The sequence below is a fragment of the Gigantopelta aegis genome, chromosome 7 (genome assembly GCF_016097555.1).
Source record: "Gigantopelta aegis isolate Gae_Host chromosome 7, Gae_host_genome, whole genome shotgun sequence".
Taxonomy (NCBI): domain Eukaryota; kingdom Metazoa; phylum Mollusca; class Gastropoda; order Neomphalida; family Peltospiridae; genus Gigantopelta; species Gigantopelta aegis.
The window spans coordinates 11,595,375-11,615,371 of record NC_054705.1 but is presented as its reverse complement, the minus strand read 5'-3'; the positions used below and the strand labels follow the sequence as shown (position 1 = coordinate 11,615,371).

At 36.0% G+C, this 19,997-nt stretch overlaps 2 protein-coding genes and 1 long non-coding RNA gene across 3 annotated transcripts in view; 1 reads left to right on the top strand and 2 right to left on the bottom strand.

The window, feature by feature from the left end:
* Window positions 1–749: 749 nt before the first annotated feature.
* LOC121377067 (60S ribosomal protein L19-like) lies at window positions 750–6,212 on the bottom strand. Its single transcript, XM_041504929.1, has 5 exons — window positions 6,161–6,212; window positions 5,324–5,430; window positions 3,516–3,759; window positions 2,297–2,407; window positions 750–926 (listed from the first exon to the last, which is right to left on the bottom strand). Exons 1-5 carry the CDS (start codon window positions 6,163–6,165, stop codon window positions 800–802), a joined length of 594 nt encoding a protein of 197 aa, XP_041360863.1. The 5' UTR covers window positions 6,166–6,212; the 3' UTR covers window positions 750–799.
* A 1,397-nt stretch (window positions 6,213–7,609) lies between these two features.
* On the bottom strand, window positions 7,610–10,006 carry LOC121377123. Its single transcript, XR_005958582.1, has 3 exons — window positions 9,755–10,006; window positions 8,934–8,999; window positions 7,610–7,797 (listed from the first exon to the last, which is right to left on the bottom strand). It is a non-coding gene; the product is annotated as an uncharacterized LOC121377123 (long non-coding RNA).
* Window positions 10,007–12,578: 2,572 nt separating this feature from the next.
* Window positions 12,579–19,997, top strand: part of LOC121377122 (ATP-dependent 6-phosphofructokinase-like) — a 55,212-nt gene continuing 47,793 nt past the window's right edge. Inside the window, exons 1-4 of the mRNA XM_041505010.1 lie at window positions 12,579–12,786; window positions 14,847–15,012; window positions 16,941–16,985; window positions 19,005–19,113. Of these exons, the coding sequence (XP_041360944.1) occupies window positions 14,939–15,012; window positions 16,941–16,985; window positions 19,005–19,113 (228 nt within the window). The 5' untranslated portion in view covers window positions 12,579–12,786; window positions 14,847–14,938. The remainder of the gene's footprint in view (window positions 12,787–14,846; window positions 15,013–16,940; window positions 16,986–19,004; window positions 19,114–19,997) is intronic.

Below are 19,997 nucleotides of genomic sequence, written 5' to 3'. Positions count from 1 at the left end.
TTAGTGTTTTTAAGCTCCATCTCCTGCTTTAGGTGACATATCTGATTATTATTATTTAGTAAAATTGTATCAACTCAAAATAAAGTAGGGCTAATGAATTTCTAATTTTGGCAATTAAATTTTTTAAATAATCGATTCCATGGCTAGTGGATTTTATAAAAATGATAAAAGCCCTGCACTGGGCTAGGTCCCACCCCTTTCCACTTAAGTACTCCCAGGCAAGCGTTCTACCAATCGAGCAAGATCCCCCCTCCCCCCCCCCCCCCCCCCCCCCAATGAAACTGAGCCTTGAAATCGTGGTTGATGAGAAATTAGATCTTAAAGGGACATTCCTGAGTTTGCTGCACTTTTTAAGATGTCATCGACTAACGGAGACTTTATAACGATTGTAATTACATATCAAATATATTTTCCTGCATAAAATATTGGTGGCTGTATAATAAACGTGTTTCTGATCGTTCTAATATTTGTACTAGGTTAAATTTCATTTTATTTCCTAAAAAACATTTTTTCGTACGTACGAAATTATTTGAAGACAAAATCTAGTTTGGGCTTCTTACACATATTAAGACGACCAGAAACACATTGAATATACAGACACTGATATTCTAAACAAAACTATATATTTAATATGTAAGTTTAATCGTAGAAATATTTATTAGTCGGAAACATTTTACAATGCAGCAAACTCGGGAATGTCCCTTTAATACATTTGCTGAACAATTTGCTCAAAACAAGAACACAACATAGATTTTTTTTGTTAGTTTATTCTTCATGTACAGTGACCCCACAACAATGTCTATTTTTTGGCTGGCTCATCGTCCTTGGAGAATGATTTCAGCATTTCCTGTCTCTTCTGTTGTATACGCTCCTCCCTGCGGCGGCGAGCCTCCTTCACCTTCAACCTGCGAGCCTCCGCTTGGTCGCTGAGTAAAAATAAAGTTTAAAACGTATTAACATCAAGGTTTGAAACCTAAACAACATGGGGGATTAGCTGGGTGAAATAAAAAACAGAATTGCTCACAATTAAATATCTTGCTTACCATAAAATGATTTGACCCCCCAATCTCAAAAATATTAAAAAAATTGTGATGTAACATTCAGAATTATTCTACATGTAGTCCTTTAAAAAAAAAAAAAGAGCAAAAAAACAACATTACATTAAATATTAAACTATTTAATACATTTTCTAGATATTTATATTTATTATCATGAGCATAGATTTATAGATGCAATGACTACAAAATTTCATTGATTGTGAAGTTATGAAAGTGAAAACTTAATGCTTAAGTTGACAATGTCATCATTGGAAAGGTAATATTTATAAGCAAGGCAAAAAGTATAAAACTGTATTCAACAGTGATTATTACCACTGATATATACCAAGTGCAATAAAATGTTATTAAAGTTAACACCACCACTAGAACACATTGATTTACTAATCATAGGCTATTGGATGTTAAACATTTGGTAATTTTGACAGTCTTAGAAGTTAGAGAGGAAACTCGCTAAATGTTTTCATTAGTAGCAAGGGATCTTCTATATATGCACTATCCGACACACAGGATAGGCTAGCACATACATGGCCTCTGATATACCAGTCGTGGTGCACTGGCTATAATGAGAAATATCTCAATGGGCCCACCGACGGGGATTGATCCTAAACCGACTGTGCATCAAGCAAACGCTCTACCAATGGGCTATGTCTCGCCCTTGAAAATGTGGTTAATACAGCTGGATTGCCAAAAAGGCAGACTCCACTGAAACTATGTTAGTGCCTACAAAAAAAAGTAATGATACCACTGGAGAAAATTGATTAATTAATCATCGGCTATTGGCAATTCTGACACGTAGTCATCCGAGGAAATCTGCTACACTTATCCTAATACAACGAGGGATCTTTTATACGCACTTTCCCAGACAGGAAAGTACATATAGTAGCTAAAAAGTTAGGAAAGAAAGAAATGTTTTATTTAACGATGCACTCAACACATTTTATTTACGGTTATATGACGTCAGACATATGGTTAAGGACCACACAGATACTGTCGCCACTTCACGGGCTACTCTTTTTGATTAGCAGCAAGGGATCTTTTATATGCACCATCCCACAAGACAGGGTAGTAGTACACAGCACAGCCTTTGATATGCCAGTTGTGGTGCACTGGCTGGAACGAGAAATAGCCCAATAGGCCCACCGACGGGGGATTGATCCCAGACCGACCATACCATTTACAAAGTTAGGAATTAAGTCCCTTAAACATTGATACTAAATTGTTCATCTACGAATAACTACCTGAGAAGTTTGCTCCTCTGTTTCTCGGCCTTCTTCTTGTGAATGTGTTCCATCAAGACGCGCTTGTTCTTGAAGCCATTACCTTTACACTTCATGTACAACTCGTGATACCTGTAACGAGATCAACTTTATACTTCATAGCTTATACAACCTATAAACAAATAAATCCACAAACACCAGAATGACCTGAAACGTTCATGTTGCAAAACCGACAACTAAGAATAAGTTAGTTTATCCTGTGTAAAATCACACTTATAAAATAATCATCGGCCATTCAATCGTCAAAGACATCTGCTACATTTTTTTACCATTAGTAGCAAGGGATTTTGAAATGCAGTTTAACCACGATACCACTGAGGCCTTTCATGCACCTGTTGGGAACTGACACTTAAACAAAAGTAGCAGACCTCGATATTCACATCTTACCACAGCAATTTAGTACCGAAAATAAAGTAAATACCCGATAATAAAAATGCAGGGCTTGCATTGAACATTGCCGAATTAGCTAATTTTATACAAAGTGAATACATTATTTACGCTTTGGTCAATAAAATATTCCTTGAATTAACGACATATTTTCTGGGCTAGCTTGGGCACTCACCAAGTTCGCCAAATTTAATTTGGCGGAGTATTTTCATGTAGTAATTAACATTTTTTTTAAAGAAAATAACTTTCTGCAATTGTTTAGTTTACTAGACAAGATGGCAAAAATGTTTGCTCACCCAAAACTAACCCCATTTTAAAGAGAATTCTCTACATATCTGAAAATTTGTTCCAGTGAGATCCTGGAAAATGCTGTCACAAATCAATTTTGCAACAGCTTTTTGCAGCATCACTGCCAATTGCCGTCACACATCTTGAGGACTAAGTAGAGGGTACAGAAAGAAAGAAAGACATGTTTTATTTAATGACGCACTCAACACATTTTATTTACGGTTATATGGCGTCAGACATGGTTACGGACAACACATATTGAGAGAGGAAACCTGCTGTCGCCACTTCATCGGCTACTCTTTCCGATTAGCATCAAGGGATCTTTTACAAACAGGATAGTACATATCATGGCCTTTGATATACCAGTCGTGGTGCACTGGCTGGAACGAGAAATAGCTCAATGGGTCCACCGATGGGGATTGATCCCACACCGACCGCGCATCGAGCAGACGCTGTACCACTGGGCTACGTCCCGCCCCACTAGAGGGCACAGAGTAAATCTTACAAGTGTTTATCAATCTTCTTGGCCTCTCTGTACTTCCTGAGCAGACTTCTGAGGACGCGCATACGCCGGATCCAAATGATCTTCTGTGGCATCCTGGCATTGGCTGTACCCTTCCTCTTCCCGTGCCCCATGTGGCGACCCTTCCTCCTGGCAATGGCGTTCTTCCTCACGCGGGCTCGGGAATGAACTTTCACAGGTTTGCGAATGATCAAACCATCCTTGACAAGTTTTCGGATATTCTGTCCTAATGGAGAAATACGAATTTTAATAGTAATACACTCAATAAAATTAAAGAGAGATCTTTTTTCAAAAGTTTTCTTTAAATATGGTAAAAAAATTAAATTAAAAGTACAGCTTCTTCAGCGAATTGTGAGAGTGACAGTTTCGTTCAAGTGAATACAGTTTGCGTAACCCATTTTTCTTTCACACTTTCAATTTATGATATCATTTACCTGGTCACGTAAAAACAAAATAGTTTATGCACATTTAAAAATCCTGCTTCTGTTTAAGGTGTTCACATTAAACTTAATGATTAAAACAACAATTTAAAGAAAACAAAATGTAGAAAATGTGAGATTGTTTTTCTCTTTTCATGAATACATGCAAGTAACTTGACCTCTAACCAGGGTTTCTGCCAGAGGGTAAAACTGATATGGTACCATACCCAATTTTTTGGGCAGATTTGACTTTCTAAAGTTAACTTTTTGACATAATTACTCTTATCATTACTGTATGATTTTTCTTAACCATAACTCTAAACTTAATCCATTTTGTTTGTGGGGTAGGCCCCCCATACCCCCGATTGACTGTGGTTGCATTCAATTCCATAGCGCTATACCCAAAATTTTCTTTCTGACAGAATCATTGCTAACCTATGGCTATTTCCCCTATTTCAAGTAAACTGTCCAAACATCACAACATTAAAAAGAAATGAAAACATATTGTTACAAACCAACGTATAACAAATACACATTTTTCATACTTTTCATAAATGCACAAAACCCACTATTGGAATTCAACGAGTTGGCCACCTATGACTAGATGACACCATATGTACTTTTGTACACCATTTGTCTTATTTTAACAAAGACCAATGATAGCTGAATTGTTTATTTTACAATAATATTTAAATTGGGCAAATGCAGAGAACAATATTTTAAAAAGTTGATTAATGTGATTTTGTTCTTTAATACTTTATGTAACCGATTGTTTCGTTCTGTGAAGAATATTTGTGCAACCTAATCAATTACCTGAAACTTGTACTGAAATTAGTTAATATTCTAAAGTTAGCAGCTTTTAGTTTAATGGCATGTAATGATTCACCCTGTAGGTCTTAGAAAGCCATCACATTTGGCTTTAAGTGAAATTCAATTACTTTCAAGGCATTTTTAAATACCTTATTGTTTTGAAATTTTATGCAGTCATCAAAATAATGTTTTGATGCATATCGCTCCTCTTTATGTTATGTTAATTTAAACTGAGCAGTAAAAAAAAAATACAACAAATTTTCCTTTTCCTTTACCATACCAAACTAAAAATTCCATGACTTTCCAGACCTCAACAAATAGCAAATTCCATGACTTTCCATTAACCATACAAACTATATTGTCAGACAGAAATTTCACTTGCAAACTAGGTTTTAGGCAATGGGCATTTTGAATACCTGAACCCAAATTTCTTTTTTCTTCAGTATTTTCTAACAATGTATTAATGTCCTTGTAAAGGTTTGTTAAAAAAGGGCGGAAAAACGGCACTGCCTCAGGTAAAATTTAATACTGTTACCAAGCCTGACAATAATAAAAACTTACGAGAGTTGGCATTGGCAATTTCATTGGTTTCATTTGGATCCAACCAAATCTTATTTTTGCCACATTTCAAAACGGCAGCAGAAAGCCGTTTCTGTAATCGAAGCGTGCTGAAAAATATGAAGAGAAAATAAGTCTTATTAACAACCATTCTGGTTAATTATAAAAATAAATCTGAAAAAAAAAGAAGTGATGTTAATGGTCAGTTTGTTTAACACCACTAATAGCAGGACTTGAATTTAACAGTAGCCATGCGACAAATTACAGTAATGCCCTAGGCATATGCCTCAGTATTAAACAGAAGTCTCACAGCCATACATTATTTTGACCGCAATTCCGTTTCGGGCAAAACTGCTCAGAACCGTTCAGATCTCGCTATAGGAATAATGCGTTAGGCAGATAAACCTCAACTTGTGGTTGCACATGCATTCGAGGTTAATCTTGATGAACTAACCTGTGAGATAATTCAGGTTGAATATAATTATATATACATTGGTCCAATGATTGGACAACTGATCGCTGTTACACCCCCACCCCACCAAAGAAATAGAAGGTAAATTTGTAATGTAACCTATCTCATGTTTAAAAAAAATAAATGTTTACCAAATTAATGCTTTTAACTGGCTTAAAGATCGCTAAATTTAAGCCCCCATTACAGACCATGTGCGTGTCCTGCCCGTATGCCATTATCGCAAGAGTAACGACTTTTGAAATGCATTTCCTGGTAGAAACATGTGTTTATAAGACAGTAGTTATGTTAGGGATACTATAATCAACAACATATTTTTATTTTGTTAACTTGTAACAAGTATTACGACCAAAATATATCATATTTACAACCTCATGCTTCCTTGCTTCACGTTGTTCAATCAAAAAGGAAGGCGCAAGCCTCCACTGTGTGAAAATACAAAACGAAGTACAATGCATTTGGTTTTGAATTTATTTCATGCGTGTATTTTATTTGAAATGGTGATGATGAAAACGAATAACATGCAAATGTTTAATAAAAATACAATGAAATTCATATTTGTTTTTATTTAAGCAATATGAATTTATCACAAGCCTTAGGACTAAAATTAATACGCAGCAAGGTGCGCACTTTTTACGAACATTTGTTCGTGGATTCTCGCTACATTTCGTAAAACATCGGTTAAGGTAAAGTCAACCATCAAGGTCAGTGTAGATCTAGCTGTCTACCGCAGACACCAATAGCGTTAACGGAAGATAAATCAACCAAAAATCTCCTAAAATGGACTCGAGCCCACAACGTAGAACAATTTTCAGAAAAGACAGCATGTTGGCGGTTCCAGGAAAAGAGGGACAGCAGGTTATGCCTGGCAGTGCAGTCGGCATATCTATTGGCGTCTTCACTAGTGGTGGAGACTCCCAAGGTATGACAGAACTCAACTAATTAAAACCACATACTTTCAGTATTTAGTCTTGAATATAATGATCAGGTTGGAGACGATGTTCAAAACACGCCCAAAAAGTATGGCAGCCAAATAAAAAAATTAAAATAATTGACACTAAGTACTTATAGCTTCCATTTCGTATCATGTTTATGTCCTGAGTGAAATAATGTTCAATTGTCACAAGCATTAGTGAGTGACAATAAAAAGTATTTCACGAGGGACATAAACATGATACGAAATGGTAGTGAGTTTAATATGGTAACAGGTTGGTTTGCCCTTATTACTACATGTGGGTTCACCCGAATCCTTTTGGCCACAGTTGATTCGTATCTATTCTAATGAGTAGTTTTGCCCCATCAATTTTAGATTTCACAGTTTTGGGTCTACATTGTGCGTTTATATTTACATATTAAAATAATGTTATAATTTAGTTTATTTGTAATATTTATGCAAGCGATATACACAAAATACGAACTGGCCTTTGATAATATACAGACAATATATTCACAACATTAATAATTTAATTTATGAACAGTCACACTGCATACTACTGATGTCCTGTGTTTTTTTTATTAAATATACTACATACAGCGATTTCGCCCAGCTTTATATAAGCAAACCACAAACCACGAGCAAGATTTTAATGTGGAATAAATAAATGCAATACAAATATTAATAGTGGCTCATATGTTATAGATCTAAAGTAAATCGCTCAAATAATAGTATTATTTGGACGACTAATGCCATTATTATTTTAATATTCAGGTCGCCCAAACAGGACATTGGTCGCACTTGGCGACCTGGCCACAGGCCGTGTTGAGCCCTGTGATGTTCATATAACACTTGTGATATCCACACGGCAACTTGGGCAGTTCCTTAAAAAATATAGACACATACTGCTATGTAAGAACTCAAGATAATATTCATCTAAAATTAAAGTGATCTGTTGTCAGCATACCTGGTGGTAATGGAAGATGAGGTCTGCATTTTCGTCTTTGCCTGGCACGGTGTTAGTCCACAACTTCTTCATGAAAAACACCTGATACGTGAACTGCGGTGGAGAGCCTGGAACACAAGAAAGCCACAACTCTCATGCAATACATGTTCCATGCCAAGCCCCAGAAAATTATCCTAATTTCAAGGGTCATAACTTTGTGAAACATGGATAAATTCCATTTGTGACAGTTATATCCCTTGAATAAATTACCATGAAAGTCGAAATTGATTTGGCCATCACCATCAAAAATGGGAATTCCCATGAAAGTTAAACTTGACCTGTAACAGTATATGATAAAGCTATACACAATTTCAACTCAATATCTTGAGGTATTGCAAAAAAAACGTCTGCAAAAACTAGGTGTGGACAGATACACAGACAGACAGGATGTCTGATAGACAGAATGATAGAGATGAAGGACAGACAGACAGACAGAATGATAGAGATGAAGGACAGACAGACAGACAGAATGATAGAGATGAAGGACAGACAGACAGACAGAATGATGGAAATGAAACCTATAGACTCCTACAGTTAGACTGGTAAGGGACTGATCAAGGAAAGGAAACTATACGGTAAAACTGACATTGACAAAGTAGTAGTTAAGCCATCAGTATTAAAGCTGGTAGGTACTAGGTTGCCATCATGGTACCCACTCCCGCACAGAGCGAGTTTTAACTCAACATCATTTATTTAAGCATTTACAATTTATGTGATGAATAGAAAATTAATATTATTACACTGTAATCTTTCTTTCACCATGTGTAACAAACTGGTTTAGCTTGTTAAAACTTTGAGTACGGTTGATAGAAGGAAGGAAATGTTTTATTTAACGATGCACTCAACACATTATATTTATGGTTATATGGCGTCGGACATATGGTTAAGGACCACACAGATATTGATAGAGGTAACCCGCTGTCGCCACTTCCTGAGCTACTCTGTTCAGTTAGCAGCAAGGGATCTTTTATATGCACCATCCCACAGACAGGATAGTACATACCACAGCCTTTGATATACCAGTCTTGGTGCACTGGCTGGAACGAGAAAAAGCCCAATGGGCTGACCAACAGGGATTGATCCCCGACCGACCGCACATCAAGCGAGCGCTTTACCAATGGGCTACACCCCGCACCTTCGGGTGATAGAAATGCAGCGAAAATGCAAGGTGATATGCTGACTAAAGTATAGTGATGAAGTTTACCGTCTTTAGCTGGTCTCGCTTTCCGTATCAAGTCGAAGACAAAGTCGCCCTCTGGTACTGAGATCACTGCAGTAACAAAACACAGAATTTTTTTTTTTAAAGTCAAAAATAAAACACTTGCAAAATTATAATCATATAATCTTTTGTTTAATAGCAAAAATTAACTATGAATAGCCAACTACACAAACAAAATAGGTATAATTTTTTTACAAATTAATGTATTTATTAAAATAATATAAAATTATGTATTCAAAAAAAAAAAAATTATGAATCAACTTAACAAAAAAACATATGATCATACTATCATGAAACCTGTCTAAACCGGACCCTGATCAAACCAGAATCCTGTCAAAATGGGCCAAGTTTCAGAGTCCTGCATTTTCTAAATTAAAAAAAAATGCAACCCTCTAAACAGCGGATCCTGTCTAAATCAAATAAATATTAGGTCCCCAGAATGATCTGGTTTAGACAGTTTTCACTGTGATAACAAATTATAACGTGATGAATGTTTCTCGAAAATAATGCCATATAAATAAAATGCATGTTTGTGTCCCTTTTTCCATCATGAAACACATGCCAAAATATATTTTTAATATCAGCTTAACCAGAATGGGTGGAAAATAGTGAATAGAAAGTAATTTCCCTAGAAATTTGGCAAGGCATGGTAGATTAAACAGTTTTGGGGTATTTTACAATTTTCAGGGAACTTTATTTTTTCATTAAAGACAAAACATTTATTGAAATAAATATAAATGCAATTAATGTACCTGCTTTAATAAATGAATGGCATAATATATAACACACAATTATGTTATTATTACCTTTGTCTGCTATTTTTAAGAACAAGCTGAATCCTTCTGACGACCTTAACTCGAGACGCTGAGCTATGTTCTGACAGAAATCCTTGACCCGTGTGCTCGACTCCACCTCAATTGCCTGAAAGGAAAGGAATGACACCTTAGTATAACATAATGATTGCTTTGATAATTGGTTGAGAGAGAGAGAGAGAGAGAGAGAGAGAGAGAGAGAGAGAGAGAGAGAGAGAGAGAGAGAGAGAGAGAGAGAGAGAGAGAGAGAGAAGACAGACAGAGAGACAGACAGAGAGATACAGACACAGAGACAGAGAGAGACAGACACAGAGAGAGAGAGAGAGAGACAGTGAGACAGAGACAGAGTGAGACACGGACAAAGAGAGACACAGACAGACAGAGAGACAGAGAGTTTTTTGGAAAGGAAAGGAAAGGGATGTTTGTTTAACTATTCCATAACACATTTTAAACTACGGCTATTTGGTGTCCAACATATGGTTATTTTAACACTTGGTTTTTTTAAGGAAAGGAAAGGAACGTTTATTTAATAACACATCAAGACATTTTAAAAAGCAGCTATTTGAGTGTCTAACATTTGGATATTTTGACACTTAGAAAGGAAAGGAATGTTTATTGAATGACACATCAGGACATTTTAAACTATGGCTATTTGGTTTCTATGGCCTTGATGGTGTTGTGGTTAAGCCATGGGACACAAGGCAGGTAGGTACTGAGTTTACAGCCCAGTACCGGCTCCCACCCAGAGCGAGTTTTAACGACACAATAGCTAGGTGTAAGACCACTACACCTTTTTTTCTCTCACTAACCACTAACAACTAACCCACTGTCCTGGACAGACAGCCCAGAAAGCTGAGGTGTGTGCCCATGACAGCATACTTTAACCGTAATTGGATATAAGCACGAAAATAAGTTGAGGATGGAATATGGTTAGTTTGACACTTGGTTTGGAAAGGAAAGGAATGTTTGTTTAATGACACTCGAGCACATTTTAAACTACCATGGCTAATATGGTTATTTTAACACTTGGTTTGGAAAGGAAAAGAAAGAAATGTTTGTTTAACTACACCTCAGCATATTTTACACTACAGCTATTTGGTGTCGAATGTAATGGTTACTTCGATGCTTGGTAGATGCACAGGCCACTACAATGACTTCTCTCTCACTAACCACTAAAAACTAACATGGACAGACAGTCCACATAGTTGAGCTGTGTGCCCAGAAAGGTTTTCTTGAACCTTAATTGGATATATGCCTGAAAGAAAATAAAAAGTAACTTTGTTTTGTTTAAAGACAACACTAGAGCACATTAATTTATTAATTATCAAAAACTTAATATCAAACATTTGGCAATTAGTCAGAGAGGAAAAGCTGCTACATTTTTCCATTACGTCAGGTCAGCTCATAGGTTTCAACATGTACATTCAGAACAAGCTGTTGTAGCAGACGCCTGTCATGGACACGGGTGTCGACTTTCGCCAGCTCCTCTGTCCAGTACAGAATTTTTTCCATTAGTAGCAAGGGATCTTTTATATGCACCATCCCACAGACAGGAAAGCCCATACCATGGCCTTGGATACACCAGTCGTGGTGCACTGGCTGAAATGAGAAATGGGCCCATTCAAGGACCATTTTCTATGTGAACACTGTGAAATACTTAATAAAATGTGTCTCTCACCAATGAAGCAGTGCATAATCTGAAATACACTACAAATTGGTTTATGTCTGTAGTAAATAAACATTTTAAAATGGTGCATAAATATAGGCACCCCCTTGTATCCGAAACGATTTGCATGTCCGGTGATTCGGTGCAGTAGATGTGGATTGTTGACCCCGCTATTTATAGACCGCCCATGACCTCACTTTTAGCCCTAAACGCTACACTATTGTCCCAGAATTATTTTAGTACTTTTTTGTTTTGTCTTATTAAAAATATTACTATGAAAATGAACGATCACACATGACCCATCTCATGATCAGTTTGGAATCGTTTTCTTGAGTGGCACAATACTGCAGATGCATACATGTTCATTATTATGCATGGCTAAGATGCCTATGGATTTTATTTTTCTCGGGTAGATCGTGCACACACGTGGATCTTATTTCGCTTTTATTTTTTGTGACAATTGTGAATTGAAATGACTGTCAATTAAGGTGTAAAACTTTCGTTTTGTTTGCATTTGTCTGTGTTTTCCTTTTGAGTTTAAATAAAAATAACCAAACAAAAATAATTACATTTATACTGTTTACTATAATTTAAAAAATGCGGGAAAGATGTTTTAGACTGGTTTTAACGTTCTTAATATCAATAAGGCTGACCTACTTCGCGTTTATATGCACAAAAACAGGTGAATGATTTATTTTGAAAGTATGATACAATTATTGATAATGTTTTTTTTTTTTTTTTTAATTGCACCCTCAACAAATATATTGATACTTGATTAACCATTGAAAAAAGGAATTGAACTTTAATTCGTTAAAAACACCGATAACATGACAACTTCCTAAGCGTACTTAAGCAAAATACCAAGTGTGCCGATACACCGGACACGGTTATAATACTTTACGATGGAAAGCAAAAGTTTTTCATGAATCTTGATTTTCAGAAAGCATTTTGTGTAATTTGAGCGGCATTTCCCTCTTGCTCCCTGTCATTAGTTACCATCACATTAGTGTGTTCAGCTGAGAAAAATATTATTACACTTTGAGAAACTTGTGATTTAGTTTCGTCATGTAAGTACTGTATTAGAAAAGTTTTACTCGATAAAGACCCGGAACAAATTATTTTTATCACACTACAGTTCTTAATTATTTATTCATTAATTTTTTCTTACAGGGTGGCACAGTGATTGGGAGTGCTCGTTGTAAAGATTTCCGAGAACGTGAAGGGAGACTGAAGGCTGCCCTCAATCTCGTGCACCTCGGCATTACGAACCTCGTTGTGATTGGCGGTGACGGCAGTCTGACGGGAGCTAATCTCTTCCGTGAAGAGTGGGCCAGTCTTCTTGACGAACTCGTTCAAAAGAGTAAGTGCCGGTCATAGTAACAGGTTTTTTCTCCTCAAATAAGGGTGAGGTGTAGCTCAGTGGTAATGTGTTCACCTAATGTGCTGTGGGTTGTCAGGTTAATCTTCATCGATGGACCTGTTGTAGGGCTCAAAATAGCAGCCTTTGGTTCATTTTTTAGACCTAGTGGATGAAAGAGAAATTCATCTGCTATCCACTCCACCAAAATGGCAGGTCATGTGGTTTTTTTTAAATGAATGTGTAGAGTAATTTCATTGAAAATTGTTATAATATTGTTAATTTTAGAAATATTTTATTAGTCACAGACTAAATAATATAGCCACTTTATATATTGAAGCTATTTCATGTTGTTTTTTTAATACGATTTTTATGTCAACGAGTGATGTGTGGAAAACATTTTCATGAATTGCGAAGCAATGAGTGAAATTATGGTTTTCACACATCACAAGTTGACATTAAAATCGTATTCAAAAAAACACTACGAAATGGTCTGTTTATTGTGGACATCTTTCCTAATTTTTGACAATATCCTTTGCTTTTGCTATCTAAAAATATGTAAAGCCATGATCTATTTCTTCCGATGGAACTTTTCCAGAAAATTTACTTGACCATAAACTTTTTAAAAGAAATTTGAATAAAAATTATCTTCATTTAATTATTAAATTAACATTTATTTAATAATACTGCTGTGCAAACATACCTGACAAAGTAAATCCTCCTAAAAAGTCACACAAACAAAACAAACTGAACACCATTAAATTTTAACTTACACTCAATGACAGGAAATTGTGTCATCATTATTTAGCTTCGTATTCAATTTGTTTCAGATATTTTATCATAATTGCATTTCATATCCCCTTTTTATAGGTACAGTTGTTTAAATTACATTTTTTTATTTATCAAATACAATCATTAGTAATCATCAGACTTAAATACAAAGAAACGATAGAAAGGGAGATAATTTAATCATAAACGTTTACAAACAAGTAAATATGATTTCTATATTTTCACTCTAACTAAGATACAGTGCAAATATGACTTTTCACCGGATATCACTTTTATGGTTTCCGTAGATCTATATATTTCATTGCTATGTATATAATAAATAAAGTTATTTAGCAGTTGACTAATTTGCAGATGCTTAGAGTGAGCTCTGCACAAATATGTCACAATAAAAACATTTTCATGCAGGGCTAGCTCTGCCACTCGCCAGATTAGCCAATTGTGAATTTTAAAAAAACACGCCAATTTTATTATTTTGATATTTTGTTGGAAAATAACTCAGTTTCTGCTATTTTTGAAGTTTTATAGATAATTTGGTGAAATTGAATGCTCACCCAGAGCTAGCTTTGTCATGTGATAATATCCATTATTAATCCACATTAATTTTTGTGCAATAGTCTGATAAATGTTTAAAAATGAAAATAGGCAGGGCTAGATCTGGGTTAGCAGAAAATTTCGTCAAATTATCCACTAAACTTCAAAAATGGCAGAAACCAAGTTATTTTCTAACAAAATATCATTTGTCATAAAATTATTTCGCCTAATTAAAACCGGCCTCGGTGGCGTCGTGGTTAGGCCATCGGTCTACAGGCTGGTAGGTACTGGGTTCGGATCCCAGTCGAGGCATGGGATTTTTAATCCAGATACAGACTCCAAACCCTGAGTGTGTGCTCCGCAAGGCTCAGTGGGTAGGTGTAAACCACTTACACCGACCAGTGATCCATAACTGGTTCAACAAAGGCCATGGTTTGTCCTATCCTGCCTGTGGGAAGCGCAAATAAAAGATCCCTTGCTGCTAATCGGAAAGAGTAGCCCATGTAGTGGCGACAGCGGGTTTCCTCTCAAAATCTGTGTAGTCCTTAACCATATGTCTGAGGCCATATAACTGTAAATAAAATGTGTTGAGTGCATCGTCAAATAAAAACTATTTCTTTCTTTCTTTCGCCAAATTAAAATAAAATTTGCCAATTGTTTTTGAAATTCACAATCGACAAATTTGGCGAGTTACAGAGTTAGCCCTGACAGGTTATATGGTGATATGTTTGTTTTTCTTTCAGAGGAGATAGTTAGACAGGTGGCGGACACCTGTCAACATCTCAACATCGTTGGACTGGTCGGCTCCATCGACAACGACTTCTGTGGGACGGACATGACGATTGGGACGGACACGGCTCTACACAGAATATTGGAGTCCGTGGATGCCATTTCGACTACTGCCTCCAGGTACGCTAGAATTCACGGTATGACCAGTGCTACACATGTGGTCTTCATTATGTTACTCCTCGCTCGCTGTGCGGTCGGTCTGGGATTGATTCCCGTCGGTGGGCCCATTGGGCTATTTCTTGTTCCAGCCAGTGCACCACAACTGGTATATTAAAGGCTGTGGTATGTACTAACCTGTCTGTGGGATGGTGCACATAAAAGATCCCTTGCTGCTAATCGAAAAGAGTAGCCCATAAAGTGGCGACATCGGGTTTCCTCTCTCATTATCTGTGTGGTCCTTAACCATATGTTTGATGCCATATAACCGTAAATAAAATGTGTTGAGTGCGTCGTTAAATAAAACATGTCTTTCTTTCATTATGTTACTCATACCCAGGCCTTCTAGATTATGGTAGCCCCACTCCCATGGCTAGTGATATTCAATGTTGGGCTAGTAAATCACTACTATTGCCATGCCTGATGGCTAGTGAAATGTTATTGGTACAATATTTCTGTTATTTCTTTTTATTGTAAATATGAATATCCTGCCCCCACCCACAAGTGTTTGTGTTTTTAAGCTCTATCTCCCTCTTTAGGTAACATATCCAGTTACTATTATAACTATTATTTAGTAAAATTGTATTAACTTAATGTAAAGTAAAGTAGAGCTAGTGAAGTTTTTATCGTGGCTGGTAAATTTTTAAAATCACTGATCCCACGGCTAGTGGATGTTATAAAAATTCTAGAAGCCCTGATTCCTTAGTTTTCATGTCCCAACCAGTGCTACACATAGGGGATTAATTAAGTTAAACATACGTATAATACACATAGGGTATTACTTGTTACACATATGTATAATACACATAGGGTATTCGCTATGTTACACATTACACATACATATAATAAATATAGGGTATTCGTTACGTTACACATACATATAATACATATATAGGGTATTCGTTATGTTACACATACATATAATACATATAGGGTATTTGTTATGTTACACATACATATAATACATATAGGGTATTCGTTACGTTACACATACATATAATACATATAGGGTATTCGTTACGTTACACATACATATAATACATATAGGGTATTCGTTACGTTACACATACATATAATACATATAGGGTATTCGTTATGTTACACATACATATAATACATATAGGGTATTTGTTATGTTACACATACATATAATACATATAGGATATTTGTTATGTTACACATACACAGGGCTTCTAGAATCTTTATAAAGTGCACTAGCCATGGCATCAGTGATTTTTTTTTTTTTTACTAGCCACAATTAAAAATTCACTAGCCCTACTTTACTTTAAGTTAATACAGTTTTACTGAATAATAATAGTAATCAGATATGTCACCTAAAGAGGAAGATAGAGCTTAAAAACACTAACATTTGTGGCTTTGGCTGGGGGGGTGGGGGGGGGGGGGGGCAGAATATTCATATTTACAAAACAGACTTAACTGCAACATTTGACCTAAAAAGATTTCCCTACTGGTCGGGCATGACAATAGTAGTTATTTACTAGCCCAACATTGAATATCACTAACCATGGGAGTGGGGCTACCATAATCTAGAAGTCCTGCATACGTATATTACACATAGGGTATTCGTTATGAGTATGTTGGTTTTCATGTCTCGACCCATGTTACACATGCATGTTCATTATGTGACACTCACCTGAGTATGTTAGGTTTCCTGTTTCGACCAGTGCTACACATATAGCCTGCATCATGTGACTCGCACATGAGTAATGACAGTATAACCCTGTGTTAAACACCATGTAGTCATAGTTTAACATTTGCTGGGGTGTCGTTAAACAAACATTCATTTTATTGCTTAGGCTGTTACATGTCCATTCTTTTTTTATATTTTCTTTTTACATGTATTTGATTAAAATGTATGTTTTATATTCCAGCCATCAACGAGCATTTGTTCTAGAAGTTATGGGCCGACACTGTGGGTAAGGATATTCCTTATTTAAGACTTGTATACCTATGTTCAAATAGAAATAGTAAGTGAAAATAAAACTATAGAAGCTGTGAATATCAAGAATTAATCAAGTAGATGTTGAATCGAAGAAAGGTGCAGTTTTGATAGGTTTGTCTGAAGTGTTAACATTTTATAACAAGCTAATATTTACTAATTGGGGAATGAGTTTTGACAGGTCTATTAGTATGTAAAATTAGACTGAAAATATCACAAATATTCAGCCATTGAATTTGTTTTTGTTTTTTAAGGATTCCACCAGAATAATAAACATCATTAAATATACTAGTTATTTCTCATAATTTTAGGCTTTTGACCGTGGTATTTATTCTTTGAAATTTGATATCTGGCAAGCATTTATTAACCTTTAGACTACTGAATTAATTTTAATTTTTATATTTTAGATCAGTTGATGGTGATTAAAATTAGGCAAAAAATAGATAAAGTCGCGTTTACACACCAATAAACGAAAAGCAAAAAAAAAAAAAAAAGGGGGGGGGGGGGGGGGGAGGAGTAGTTTGGTTACCATATTGTTTTGTGTTGGTAGATTTTGAGAAAAGAAATACTCCTTATTTTGCCTACAAAAAAAGTGCAAATGGGTTTATAAAAAGACTCGTCTTTTAATTGAACCGAAGATGATATCGGTCTGACATTCACTGGCAGTTCCGGTTTTGCTGGACCGATCAGTTTTAATATTATTATTTTTAATAAAGATTTCAAGATATACGAAAAACAATAAAGATGTTTGTAAAGTGATCTAATGTCAGATACATTTTTGTTATTTCCATCTTCATCGAATGAATCGATCGCTGTGATAAAATATCGCCAGCTGATAAAAAAGTAGTTTCGTTTTTGTAAAGACGGTGTATATATTATTTGGCACTCAAGATAAATGACTTTAATGATAAACACTACCACTTCCGTTGTTTTTATAAGTGTTCATATCCCCTCAAAATTAAAAGTTTTATAAAGAACTACTGAATAAACAGAATAACAGAAAGTAAAAAACATCAGTTTCAAGCAATTATATCTGCAACTGAGGACAAAATATCAAACGATATTTAGTGGAAACAAAAGACAGAATGACCGTTCTGATCACGTGACAAATTTGGCGCCAAATAAGGTTGTTTTTTTCAATCGGAGATTGCCGAATCCGTAAAAAATAAAATGTTTTCATTGCTTACATAAAATATAACTTTTATTGTGTCTGTCAAACATACAAAAGAATACAGATATTAGACAAAACAGAGGCTGTTAAAAATACTGTTAAATTACGTTACGGTAACTGTCGTAAATGTTTTGTCAATTGCTTTTTCGTACACAACGCGGCTTGTTTCCTTTGATGTCCAGTGTCACAGTGTGCAGACTGATCGTTGTTTTTTGTGTGAAATAAAAGTGCATTTGGAAATAGAGATAGGTGCTGGAAAATAAAGAGGGGTGCTCAAAAATAAAGGAGGGCGGGGAACGTGAAAGGAGGGCGGTAAAATGGAATAGCGGGGAGGGGCGCCCCGCTTAAATGGAGCAGCGAGAACACTGAATTCATATTGCAATATTTGGTGATTTTCGTTGTTGGTAAAAACGATCAAACTCATCATCGGCTGTCACAGTCCGCTATTGATCCCTAAAAATGGCCACGACATGCCACCATTGTTGTCAAGCGAAAATACTTGCCGAAAACCACTTTTTGAACTCAAAATTCCAAGCTATTTTCCACCGAAAAACAACAAACAAAAGCTAGCATGCTGTAAACTAAACTGTTTTCTGTTTTAAAAATTTTTTTTCCGGTGATTGTCGTTTTCCAAAACGTGGGAAATATGAATTAAGGAATGCATTGTATACAGTGTACAGTATGTCGACTGGCGTGACGTCGGGCGAGATATCTCGCATGCAATAGTCAGAAGGTTAAACAGACAGAAAAACATTGATAATTAGTAATAATTGACTTTCCTAACTATCAAGTGATACATTACGCTGTTTTCATTAACCATTGCAGGTACTTGGCATTGGTAGCTGCGTTGGCCAGTGAGGCTGACTGGGTGTTTATCCCAGAGTGGCCGCCAGAAGATGACTGGGAAGACACTCTCTGCAATAAGTTACTGACGGTGTGTTCTTTTTACAAGTACTTTCACTTTTCGGGGGGGGGGGGGGGGTAGCTCATTGGTACAGCACTCGCTTGACACAGGCAGTGCACCACGACTGGTATATCAAATGCTGTGGTATGTGCCATCCTGTCTGTGGGATGGTGCAAATAAAAGATCCCTTACTGCTAATCAGAGAGAGTAGCTCATGAAGTGGCGACAGCGGGTTTCCTCGTTCAGTATCTGTGTGGTCCTTAACCATATGTCTGATGCCATATAACCATAATTGAAATGTGTTGAGTGCGTCACTAAATAAAACATTTCCATTTCACTTTTTGTTTGCATCAGTTACTAAGGCCGTGTTCTTACGAGTACTTTCAGAACTAGCTCTGGGTGAGCAAAATAATTCGCCAAATTATCTTTAAATATGCAAAATCCACTGTTATTTTTCAACAAAATACCAATTTATTACATGAAATGTTTTCGCCAAATCAAAATAAAATTCACCAATTGTTCCTGAAATTTGCAATTAGCGAATTTGGCGAGTGGCAGAGCTAGCTAGCCCTGACTTTCACTTTCTGTATTTTCGCCACTCACTAAATTCCACTCCACATATGATTATTTCAGTGAACTTGGTAGATTATTTCCCATTCCAACACCGCACCTCTTTACACTGCATTGTAATTTAACTTATTAATTTTTATATTTTGTTGATCATCAATTTATTTGTTTATTTAGCATTGTTTGACACCCAGTAGCTGTTGTCTTGTCTTTTTTTCTGGGGTATTTAAAAACATTCATTTCTTCATTTGTTCATCTGTTCATTATTTATTCATTTGGGCAGGACATAGCCCAGTGGTTAAGCCATTGACTGATGCGTGTTCTGTTCAGGATCGATCCCCATCGGT

What these genes read in the sequence shown, in the direction of transcription:
- LOC121377067 (XM_041504929.1), bottom strand. An exon ending in AATTGCCAATGCCAACTCTC is followed by an intron (nt 3,760 to 5,323) that starts GTAAGTTTTTAT and finishes TTTCTCCATTAG; the next exon opens with GACAGAATATCCGAAAACTT. An exon ending in CAGAGGAGCAAACTTCTCAG is followed by an intron (nt 927 to 2,296) that starts GTAGTTATTCGT and finishes ATTTTTACTCAG; the next exon opens with CGACCAAGCGGAGGCTCGCA.